This window comes from Octopus bimaculoides, chromosome 2, assembly GCF_046866305.1.
Source record: "Octopus bimaculoides isolate indiv1 chromosome 2, ASM4686630v1, whole genome shotgun sequence".
NCBI classification, from domain to species: domain Eukaryota; kingdom Metazoa; phylum Mollusca; class Cephalopoda; order Octopoda; family Octopodidae; genus Octopus; species Octopus bimaculoides.
In genome coordinates, this window is record NC_142929.1 from 108,087,972 (window position 1) to 108,100,979 (window position 13,008).

Here is a 13,008-nt window from a genome sequence, read left to right on the forward strand (position 1 = left end):
TGGAAAACAGGAATAATTAAAAGACAAAATTTAGTTCTACTTACACCATTTCTATATCGGGAAGATCTTTAAAATATTTTGGAATTAGTGGCATGATTTCATCTTCACAAATTTTCTTGACATATTCTAATAATTCTTCCTGCAATGAGAAAGAGCCTAGTCTTAGCATCAGAGGTAACACATCAAAGAACAAATGTTAAATAACTTATCAAATACTAATGATGATGATGATGATGATGATGATAACACTGAAAATGATAATAGAATAACAAGAAGAGAAAAGATGGTGGATATCACGTCCTAACAAAATGCATATCTATAGGTAATATGGGTACCATCAGACAACATTCAAATACAACCAAACACAGCCCGCTTCCTTGCAAACTTCACTTACCAATAAGTTTGACTGCTATTACTATATTAGGAAAAGCAGCTGAAAAGCAGCTGAAAAGCAGCTGAAAAGAGCCTTGGGCTGGCTATATACATACGTGTTACATTAAAAATATAAATATTAACAGGTAACAAAAACATCAATTATAATGAAGTTGATATTGCTACTCTTTAGTCCAAAGTTAGTCCTGATAGAGTAGCCCAAATTCAATGGTATGACCATCCTGACATTTTTCAAGAATATAGTAGCCTGGACAATAACATCTACTATATCGATTAGTTTTTTTTTGTATGACAGTATGGATCATTTAAAGGAAATCTGGCTGCTGTTTTTAGCAAGCTGAAGGATTAGTTAAAGGCTCCATCAGCTCATCAATGAGTTGCATGAGTAGCAATGAGATTATACAATGAGGGTTAGCTGAAAAGTTCATAGGCTGACCAAAATACTCTCATGGAATGTGACCAAATGAGGTTTATTTTCCAATATAGTCCTCCTTGCAGTCCACACACTTCTTCCATTGCTATTGCATTGTTTTAATCCCATTAGTGAAGAAGCTTTCATTCTGTTGGTCAAAAAAGTTAACAGCAGATATGACATCATCACTACTGTGATACTCATTCCCAGCCAAAAGTTTTTTCATGTTGGGGAATGTATGATAATCAGACGGGGCCAAATCAGGAGAGTGGGGGAAGTGATCAACCCATTCAAAGCTAAGTCATGCAACCAATGTTGCAACACACAGCTCGTGTACTGCAACATTATCTTGATGAAAAAGACACCTTTCATTAGATTTCCTGGGTGTTTGGTCTTGACAGTCTTTCATAACTGTCTCAGTAAGTTGGCATAGTACTCTCCATTGATGGTGTGGCCTTTTGAAGATAGTCAATAAACACAATGTCTTTTGCATCCCCAAAAAACTGACCTCATCAACATTGCCATCAATCAGTTGTCATAGATTATTTGAAAAGAGAAAGAACTATAATTTTCAGCCACCATCATCATCATGATCATCATCGTTTAACGTCCGTTTTCCATGCTAGCATGGGTTGGACGATTTGATTGAGGACTGGTGAAACCGGATGGCAACACCAGGCTCCAATCTAATTTGGCAGAGTTTCTACAGCTGGATGCCCTTCCTAACGCCAACCACTCAGAGAGTGTAGTGGGTGCTTTTACGTGTCACCCACCATAATTTGCTGAATTAAAAAAAAAAATTATCTACGGGAAGTAACTGAGATGGGCCACTGGTTTGAATTTACATGATTAAATTGTAACAGGTTTCTTCTCAGATTTGATCTTGCAACATTTCTATCTGAATTATTACCATGTTTGGTAATTTTTATCACAACTCACAATAAAACACTCATGCAATCATCCAGCATACCAGGTGATATACATTACAGCCAATCACATTTGGCAGCAGACATCAGGGAACCCATTTTAGTTTACATGCATAAATACAAAAGAACATTTTAAAAGTTTACTGTGAGATTGTATTAAACCATGATTTTAGCTCTCACTAGAGATCACCTTAGTCACAGTTGGAGGTCAGGTTCACTCATTTGCTAACCACTTTACAGTGTGTACTGGGTGCACTAGTACCAACACTAGAGGGATTGTTTCTTTCATCAAACACTCTACATGATGTTTGTGGGAATGGTGGCTTTCTGCTATGGCCCCAACATATGAAGAGGATATGAAAGGGGTTACTATGTATCTATATGTAATCAACAACAATGCCATGCCTACCTTTGTTTGACAAAAGAATTCTTTCCTTGTCTTAAGTAATTTACTACATTCTTTCATGTCCAATGGAAGATTCTCAGCCTTGTAGATTTTCATAATTTCAGATTTGATACGTTCAACTTCTGACAGCCCAAGCTTGTGGATCTCTTCAGGACTTAGGTTGGATGATGTATGGAAACGGACACAAGCATCATAAAACTCCTTCCCATTTGGCAAATAACAGGCACCTGGTTCTTGACGGGAATGTTTCAGGTATACCTTGAGGAAAACATAAACCAACAATTAAGAACCATCACAATTTTTTTTTTTTTTTATTACAAAATGAAATGGAAACACACTTGCAATACAACCACACCTACATAGACATGCAATAAAATTTTTATATATTTCACATTTATGACCCAACATAAACTCTCTCTCTCTCACACACACAGAGAGTGAGAGCAAGGTAGGCAAGCAATAAAACTGGAGCAGGAAGGTATATAGAGTTAAAAGGCCCAGCTATGATACCTAGATTATAAGAAGTGCTATGTAAAACTAATTGAATGTTTGTGAGAGCTAACCAATGAGAACCGAGAACCACAAACCAGCTTTGTAGATCGAAAAATGCCCTGGAACTAAAGAAATAGTAAGTGATACACTACAATGGTGAAACAGTACAATAGAGCCGTAACATCTAGGTTTGTCAAGAGAGGGGTGGAGAGTGAAGAGAGTAAGGAACACTAGCAGGTAGCTAGAAGGAAAGCTATGTGTCAAATATTTTGAGCTTAAGAAGTTTTCCATTCTATGCTCTGTGAAGACCAGGAGTGCAACTGTGGTTTTCGAGACTACAAAGCAATCCATCAGAGTAAGTTAGGGTGTCGTTGGTAAAAAAGTAAATGTAGAATAATTGTGGAACACATGTCCAGATCAACACTGACAAGAAGTAGAGAAGCAATATTACAAGCAGTCACTGAAAGAGGGGAATGTGTAATAGGCAAAAGAGCGAAGTGCTCAAGTGGATCCAACAGGGAGACTGGCTACTTTGAGATTTACTGTTATATGGTAGAAAGGGTCATTAAGGATATGAAGGAAGAAAAAGAAGCAAGCCCATTAGAGATAGTTGTTCAGAATCTGAAAACATCAAGTAAAGTAGAACATATAAAGTGAGAATTTACGAAAAACAAAAGACAAAGACAGATGTATAAACAACAAACAGATGTATTAGTTTAACGCTCGGGAAGTGAGAAAGTCTTTTACATTTCGAGCCTATGCTCTTCGACAGAAAGGAACACAGAAATAAACAAGGAGAGAAAATAGAAAAAGGTTTAGTGGCTAGCGATCTATCATGGCAAATCCCCTAATCAAGTTTCTCTCTCTCTCTCTCTCTCTCTCTCTCTCTTCTCTCTCTCTCTCTCTTCTCCCTCTCTCTGTCACACACACACACACACACACACACACACACACACAAACCCTGTGCTTTTCTCTTTCTTCTGTTAAGACTCTTTATCTTCCCATTAATGCTTTAAGCTAACATCACATTGATTAAGCCTTGTCCCTTCTATGTCATTTTTTTTTTATTGTTCATTGCATTTATAATTCATAAATATATAAACTTTTTAGTGGTTAGATTGGTATTATGCTGTTATAGAATTCATACCAGGAAATTTATAAATATGAGCATAGCATGTTCAATTTGTACCCAAATATAGGTCAGGGATAGGTCACAGTTGGTGATTAGTGTTGAAAACTTATCTTCAAGTAAATTTTCAATTGAGTTTGTAGAAGGGGTTGGGTTGATATAAGTTTTGTTAAAGTAAAATATCTATTGGAGTGTGTGAGTATGTGTATGCATATGGTGCGTGTGTGTGTGTCTATGGGATAGATAAAGCAAATGCACATCGATACATGCACAGCTAAATGAATGCATATATATGGCATACACTTCCCTAAAAATATGCATTTGTATATGCATATATATACGGCACGTGAAAAGACATTCGAGCGAGATCGTTGCCAGTGCCAATGGACTGGCTCCTGTGCAGGTGACATGTAAAATACACCATTTCGAGCGTGGTCGTCGCCAGTACCCATGTGACTGGCCCTCGTACCGGTGGCATGTAAAAGCACCCACTACACTCTCGGAGTGGTTGGCGTTAGGAAGGGCATCCAGCTGTAGAAACTCTGCCAAATCAAATTGGAGCCTGGTGTCACCTCCTGGTCCACCAGTCCTCAGACAAATCATCCAACCCATGCTAGCATGGAAAGCGGACGTTAAACGACGATGATGATGATGATGATACATACAGACAGACAAGGATACATACATAAGCTTGCAAACATATATATATGCTTTCATACATACATATTTGTATACATGTATACATACATACACATATATTTACATACACATGAAAAAAAGATCAAAGGTTCTCCCTGAGCCATTGGTTCATATGACCAGTTTCCCAGATTCTGTAGCATATATTTCCACCAACTAGACGGGATGCTGGTCCATCACAAGATTACTCATTTTTGCCAGCTGAGAGAACTGGAGTAACATGAAATGAACTGTTTTGTTCATGAACATAACACATCACTTGGTCCTGGAATCGAAGCTACCCAAACCCCCAACATATACTTGCCACGCATATACTTTTTCTTGTTGTTTTCTTACACAAACACTTCTTTCTCCCTACAAAGAGATTAGAACCATGCCTAATTTTCATATTCATAGTTTCACCTATCAAATGAACAACCCACCCCTCTTGTCATCAATAAACTATATAAAAGATCTGAAGGCCTAACCAAGCCATAATCTGACAATGACAAGTATGCCAAAACTTCAAAGTCACTTTCAACCTTTTCCTTGTAAAACAACATATGGTACTCTACTGAAAAATATTAATGGTCCTTTAATTTAATGTTCAACTGATTTTTTATATAGCTTTACATAAAAAACAAACATTAATATATACACATACACACAGCATGTAAAAGCAAATGTAACAAAATAAAATTTCCTCTTCATCTCCTCCTCTAATATACACATTATAATTCACTTCATTCACACTATTTCAAAGGTGTCTGACATATATATATATATATATATATATATATATATATATATATATATACATACATAAACACATGCACACAACTGAAATGTTAAAGTTGTTCAGTTTTGATATTTTTTCCTTAAAAAAAATATGCTAAAACTTAATAACCCAAACGTCAGAAATGTTTTGTTTTATTTTCTCTTGATAATTGTCACTCATGACTCTTATTCAACACTAGACACAAGCTGTAAGAGAGTATCAGGAAACTGAAAATATAAGCAATCCTATAGCATCAGGTGGCAGCTATCATGACTCTTCTGGTTATGATAGCTGCCACCTGATGCTATAGGATGTTGTGGGTAAAAACTGTAAATGAAAAATTAAGAATATTTCCATTGTTGAGTATGTTGATGTAGCTTGGCTCCTTGTAGCCAAGCTACATCAACATACTCAACATTGGAAATATTTTTAATTTTTCATTTACAGTTTTTACCCAAGCATTTACAGCTGGTCAGACTAATCTTTGTAACAACTACCTCCCACTCTCATTGTCATCTACTAAGTGCCTTCCACAGATAACACACACTCCAAATAAACTACTTAGAACCAACTTGAAGATGGCTATGCTTCCAATAGATATAAACAGAAACAAAATGCTTGTGGATAGAAATGTCACCCACTTCTTGATACTCTTAAAGTAACCTTATTTCAATTAAATAAATACAGTTTAAGGAGTGTTAAATTTTCAATTTAAAAAGGAGGAATGAAAAAATAACTATGCAGCAAACATATCCTTTTATGAAGTGCAAGTTTTCAAAAGCTGATATTCATATCCTGATTACTAAACAGAAAAGAAGCAAACCTATTTTTGAGTATTCATTGATTCTTTTACTTGTTTCAGTCATCTGACTGGGGCCATGTTGGAGCACTGCCTTTTAGTCAAAGAAATTGACCCCTGGACTTATTCTTTGTAAGCCTGGTATTTATTCTATTGGTCTTTTCTGTCAAACTGCTAAGTTACGGGGACATAAACACACCAACATTGGTTGTCAAGTGATGGGGGGGGGAGACAAACAGACACACATAAATACACACACACACACATACACACACACACACATACACACACACACATATATATGACAGGCTTCTTTCAGTTTCTGTCTACCAAATCCACTCACAAGGTTTTGGTTGGCCCGAGGCTATAGTAGAAGACACTTGCCCAAGGTGCCACACAGTGGACTGAACCCAGAACCATGTGGTTGGGAAGCAAGCTACTTACCACAAAGTCATAAATTTATTGCAAGTAACTAAGAAATCTACTTAACAGAAATCTGCCACATATTCCCAAAGCTAGTAAACCATAGTAATGTAAAAATGGTAGCATGTGAACATGTACAAGGCAGTGGGATGCTGAAAAGTTCCTGGCTTTGGGTAAAATACAGGAGGAACAGTTAATTATGATTTTATTCAACATATTTCCCTCTCAGATTCACACTTACTGTAATGGTTCTTCAATTTTTCTTAGCCCTGTCAAAGGACTCAGAAGGTCGGGCGCCCAACCAGGTCTTTTGCAATACTCTTAAAGGCAGGAACTTTACAGCACCCCCTCTTACATTGATAGATTTTGATACATATCTACTTGGCCCTTTTCACTCTTTTATAGATACTCTAGTTATGTAATGGCTTTTAAAATTTTGTCCAATATATTAACATCTACTATTTTGACTACCATAAAATAAAAATGTAAACTGTGTAATGAATACTCGAATCCATTATCACATGCATGTGTACACATACACACACATGTATATATGTGCATACACAATATACGCACATATGCATATACAACATATTTCAAAGTTTATCATAATAAAAAATAATATTCGCATTTTCATGTAACAAAACTATCACAAGAAAAATATAATTTTTAAATAATTCACATTTTCAAAAAATTCTTTTAACTTTTGCAACGCTGGCTTCAATTGATTCTGGAGAATTTCAGATAGCTGTGTTTTAGTTTCTTCCACCCTAGAAAGTAAAATAGAGTAACACAAAGTATACATATGCACATATATATTATTGGTTTCAAGTTTTGGCACAAGGCCAGAAATTTCAGGGGAGGGGGTAAGCTGATTATATTCATCTCAGTGCTCAACAGGTACTTATTTTATGATGAAAGGCAAAGCTGACCTCAGCAGAATTTGAACACAGAACATAAAGACAGATGAAATGCCACCAAGTATTTTACCTGGTTTGCTAACAATTCTGCCAGCTTGCCTTACACTCTGACTTTTAATCAGAATTGCAATTAATGGTTAGATAAGCATAGGGTTCTATAAACAGCATTCTTCATGCAAAAAGGAAAATGGTTGAAAGGATCTAACATTCCTGATAAAATTATGCCAATGTACAGTTCATCATGAAAATGCACTGGGTGATAGGAGTAAGAATAAGTGACAGAATTTCCTTCATTCCTTCGGGGTCAATAAATAAAGTGCCAATTAGGTACTAGAGTCGACTCCCCCCCCCCCTCCACTCTCTCTCTCTCTCTTTCTGGAAGAAATCACTTGTAGTCAGATCTAAAGAGGGATGAACTCTGCCACATTTAAATTGCCCAAATGTCTGAAATACTGTATGTTACAACACATCCTTACAACTCCACAAGGAGGTGAGAGTCCAAGACAAGGCAAATAGCCATAGTCAAATGAAATTGTTTTTCCATGCAAGGATTTTAAACACTAAATAACAATAATATTATTCAGTTAATGGAATAGCAGCTATTAAAAATCCTCACACTCTAAAATACACATTACAGCAACTCAAACAAACACCTAAATTTGCAGAACAAGTCAACTCATGCAAGTAGGGAAAGAAATATGGACACAAAATATTAAAATTAGTAATAAGCTTTTAAACATTTCAACTATACTAAGTACATCACAAGGTTACAACTGGCCAAGACAATAGGATACTCAGCTGAAGCATCAGTAGTTGATGACCCATCATTGTTCTGTATCACTAGTAAAGACAACACTCAACAAACAGTCCATTTATCTGTAAAGAACTGCTCCGGTAGGTAACAGTAGGGAACTTTTTGCTGTTATCCTCTGAAAGAACATTGTTTAAATGATGTTTCATGAGTTTATAGTGCTAAGTTCAAGTGTATATGTCAACTGAAGTGAGCTGATCTATTCAAACTGACTTACCTAAGATACACTTTGAAGATGAAGTGAGGAAGTAGTCTTCATTTGTATTACAACAACTTAATACACTGTGGAACTCACTGCCAATCAAAAAATTATGCTATGAAAATCATAGAACTGCTGTAAGTTCTCGGTAAAACAGTTTGTCGTCTAGCCTAGAACAGTTTTATTTCCCTTTTAGCATAAATACTTTTGCAAACAACATTCGGCATGACACAGAATGTGAGAAGGCTAGATCTTTGAAATAGAGGTACTACTCATTTTTGCCAGCTGAGCGGACTGGAGCAACGTGAAATAAAATGTCTTGCTCAAGGACACAACATGCAGCTGGGAATTGAACTTACAACTGTGAGCTGAGTATCTCTAACCACTAAGCTACATGCCTTCACAATATAAATATATATAAATGAACATAAATTCAAAAACATCTATGTGGTTAAGAAGCTTGCTTGGCAATCATGTGGTTTCAGATTCAGCCCCACTACACAGGACCTTGAGCAAGTGTCTTCTTCAATAGCCTTAAGCTAGTCAATGCTTTCAAAGTGACTTTGGTAGACAGAAACTGTGTGAAAGCAGATGTGTGTGTGTGTGTGTGTGTGTGTGTGTGTGTGTGAGTGTGAGTGTGTGTGTGTGTGTGTGTGTGTGTGTGTTTGCATTTGTCAGCCGTCACCACTTGGCAACTGGTGTTGGTTTATTTACATTCCCATATCTTGGCAGTTTGACAAAAGAGACCATTAGAATAAGTAGCCAGACTTAAAATATAAGCACTTGTTCAATTAAGTCTTTTGAGGTGGTGCCCCAGCATGGCCACAGTTCAATGACTGAAACAAGTAAAAGATAAAAGATATATATAAAACAATGGATAATTCTCATATCATGGTGAAGTGTCTAGAAACTAGTAGAGTATCTGACTGAAGAAATATTCAGTTGTAAAATATATTGTTGTTATTGTTGGCACTCCATCGCTTACGATGTCGAGGGTTCCAGTTGATCCGATCAACAGAACAGCCTGCTCGTGAAATTAATGTGCAAGTGGCTGAGCACTCCACAGACACGTGTACCCTTAACGTAGTTCTCGGGGATATTCAGCGTGACACAGTGTGACAAGGCTGGCCCTTTGAAATACAGGCACAACAGAAACAGGAAGAAAGAGTGAGAGAAAGTTGTGGTGAAAGATTACAGCAGGGTTTGCCACCATCCCCTGCCGGGGTCTCATGGAGCTTTAGGTGTTTTCGCTCAATAAACACTCACAACGCCTGGTCTGGGAATCGAAACCGCGATCCTATGACCGCGAGTCCGCTACCCTAACTACTGGGCCATTGTGCCTCCACTGTAAACTATATATCCACTAACAATTCATGAAGTAGTATCCAGCTGCAAAAGCATACTCTAATTGTCCACAGATATAACAAACATATAAGGTGAACACCAAAACAAAAACGAGGAAAATTATAAACTTCAGGATAATACTTACATTCCTAACAGTTTCTCATTAGTTGGTGTCTTTTTAAATGGGTTTAAAAACACTGAAGTTCCACTGTCTATTTTCTTTATTAAGTCTTCTAATTGTTGAGGAACTTCTCTCTTGAAAATAAATAAATTATAAATATAAAAAAAGAAAAACATAATTTTTTTTTAAATTTTAATACTTGTTTTTATTAATATTGATATTTTAAAAAAATATTTCTTTTAATTATCATCACCATTTAATGTCCATGTTCCATGTTAGCATGTGTTGGATGGTTCGACAAGAACTAAAGTGTCTAAGGACAGCATTGATTTCCAATGCCTGTTTTGGCATGGTTTCTATGGCTGGATGCCCTTCCTAATGTCAGCCACTTTACAGAGTGCACTGGATCCTTTTTTTGTTGTGCCACCTGCACTATTGAGGTTGAAGAATTATGAGCCCAGGCATAGGTGGGTGAGGGTCAGATTCATGCTTGGGAATGAAAGGATTACTATGAGAGAGGGAAACAGAGAAGGTTCCTGCAGAGGGACCAGTATAACTACTCACATCTATAATGCAAAAAAAAAGTGGGGGGATGATCAGTAGAGAGCTGCAATGCCCAGAACGGTGTTAAGGTGCCCAGGTGGCCCAACCACAAAGCAAAAGCTGAGTATAAGTAGGTAGGTAGTTTGCAAGGTTGTATGGGAAATTGAATGAGTGGTGAGCAGACTGCCAAAATGTGTAGAGGTGAAGGGAGAATGAGACAAGATCCCAGAGTTGGGCATATAGAGGGATGAGGAATTACAAAGGGAATCCAGTCATAGAAACTAAACTAAAAACAACATGTATGCAAGTAATAACTTCAAATAACTTGGAATGTGATGACATATCCAACTCCTAACGTTTCTTTCTGCTCAGAAAGCAGGCAGAAAATAATGATGATACTGATAATGTAATAAATGAAAATAGATTAGATAATACATACCACTGACTCAATAGGACAAATCATCTTCTTCTCAATTCCCTCCAGTAAAATAGTTTCTATATCACCCAACTGAAACAAAATTATTATAGAATTTAATATAGAAGCAACTAGAAGCAATCAGCTTTAGAACTTTTCCTAGATATTCAGCTTCAAATCTTCTAAAATCTTTTAAGAACATTATTGTATTATTTAGCATCTAGTTAGTGGTTTCAGAAGTAATAGCATTAGACAACATACTTTAAACAATCTAAATTTGGAGTTCAAATCTTGCTCGAGTAAAGTTTACTCTTGATCCTATGAAGGTTACAAAATAAATAGTAATTCTACTGAATTCTACTGAAAGATAAGTTTACAATAGAAGTGGTACCAAACTCTAACATTAGGTAAAAATGAAAGAAATATGTAGCATTATGTGTTAGGCATTTTTACAAAGTTTCAACAAATTGGCAATAAAAAGCCATTTTAATTTTATCTGTCAAACAACTTTTTTTTTTATTCCAAGGATTTAGATTTGCATTTCCTCCACTGGGTTAATTAAAACAAGAAGAATATGCCCATCTAAATCTTTAATAGACACTGCTGTTCAAAATAAGATCAGCAATTTCTACAGAAAATGCTACCATAGATGTGTAGAAATGGATATTTACATAGATCAATGCAGTGTTCTCAGTTTGAATCAGCCATAAAGCTAAACTGATAAAGACAAGGAAATAAAGTCAGCTGTAACAGAGTATGCTAAGGCATTCCATCCGTGACCAACTTGTCCTTCATTCAGACAATATCATCCAACATGTCCCTACTTTATAAGACAGTAGGCTGTAATTTGAAGGAGATTAGCTGTTATTTCTAGCAAGTCAAGGGACCACATAGAAGGTGCTTCACAGGCTTGAGGGATTAACATATATTGCACAGAGTAATTTTAATATCCCTCATGAGCTTTGATTTTAATAAATCCAGTACATTGAACAAAAGACCTGAACCTAATCATTCAACCTGCTAGAAACAGCAACTGTATATCTCCCTCATATCACACCCTACCACCCTAGAAAAGGAAGATACTTTGGAAATATGATCCTAGATACATTACACATGGGGAAAACAAACAAGACAGTCATGTTTGGAATGTTACAGATCACTGCTGTTTGATCAGAGATGACTTGGTGCCAATAAGAATAACAACAAATCCAGTAGAACCCCAACACCATTACACATCTACTATTGAAACTGCACAAAAGACTATAACTTATCTGAACAGCAGATATGAAATTCAAAATAAAAATTATGTTAGTAAACGCTCAACAGTTACTAACTCTACTGTTTATATAGAGCAGATTTTTTCAGTTTTCACAGAAAGTCAGATATTAAGCACAACACAACAGAATGTTAACACCAATTTTATAAAATATTTTGAAAACTGGTTATTTAATGGAAAGTTGTCAAAATTATTTTGACCCCTTCTTTGTATAAGTGCTCGATCTGTTGAGCATTAGCATTCAATCTTGCTAATAAAGTATATCTCTGATAACTTGCCATATGGTAACACAGCTATGATTAGTTCTATACATGGACTTGTTATTGAATGTTTGCTTTGATATTTCTCAAAGTCATTGACTCCATGCTCAAATTAACATCCAAGATGTGCTTATGTCATCATTATCAACATTTCTTTATCAATAAAAAAAATAGATAACAAACTTGAAATTTACAGTGGTTTACTTGATCCTTATTGCTAGATATATGCCAGATTTATTATTTTTTTGTTTTTTACTTCTAATATGTATAGGCCAAATCAGCAGAATTCATCCAATTCTATCTTTTATCATCAAATATACACTTTTCAATTTTCTGTTATCTATTGTATATTACATTGCAATCTCTCTAGGCCTAGTATTATCTAGATTATTAAACCAAGATAATTATTGCAAGCCATGAACTTGCAATAATTGCTCATACACACTGCATTCATCTATTATGAGGTTAGTTTAACTTACCTGCTTTACAAAACTCTTCATACAGGCAACATATTTCTGGTAGTCAGCTTCTTCCTTAAACTGCATCCAGTCAACACGGAACATAAAATTTATGTGTGGATTTTCTAGGAAACTGACAGGAAAGTAGTAGCTAGGAGATAAGGAAAAATAGTAATTAACAAACAAGTTACAATAGTAAAGGATTGTAAGCTCTCATAATGAGTTCAT

The 13,008-nt window shown here is 35.9% G+C and overlaps 1 protein-coding gene across 2 annotated transcripts in view; it reads right to left on the minus strand.

The window, feature by feature from the left end:
• Positions 1-13,008, minus strand: part of LOC106868120 (uncharacterized) — a 46,264-nt gene that overhangs the window by 20,826 nt on the left and 12,430 nt on the right. For both annotated transcript variants that reach the window (XM_014913252.3, XM_052978572.1), the window contains exons 4-9: positions 12,802-12,931; positions 10,811-10,879; positions 9,853-9,962; positions 7,116-7,203; positions 2,141-2,395; positions 45-139 (exon numbers count right to left, since the gene is read on the minus strand). In XM_014913252.3, coding sequence (XP_014768738.1) covers positions 45-139; positions 2,141-2,395; positions 7,116-7,203; positions 9,853-9,962; positions 10,811-10,879; positions 12,802-12,931 — 747 coding nt within the window. The remainder of the gene's footprint in view (positions 1-44; positions 140-2,140; positions 2,396-7,115; positions 7,204-9,852; positions 9,963-10,810; positions 10,880-12,801; positions 12,932-13,008) is intronic.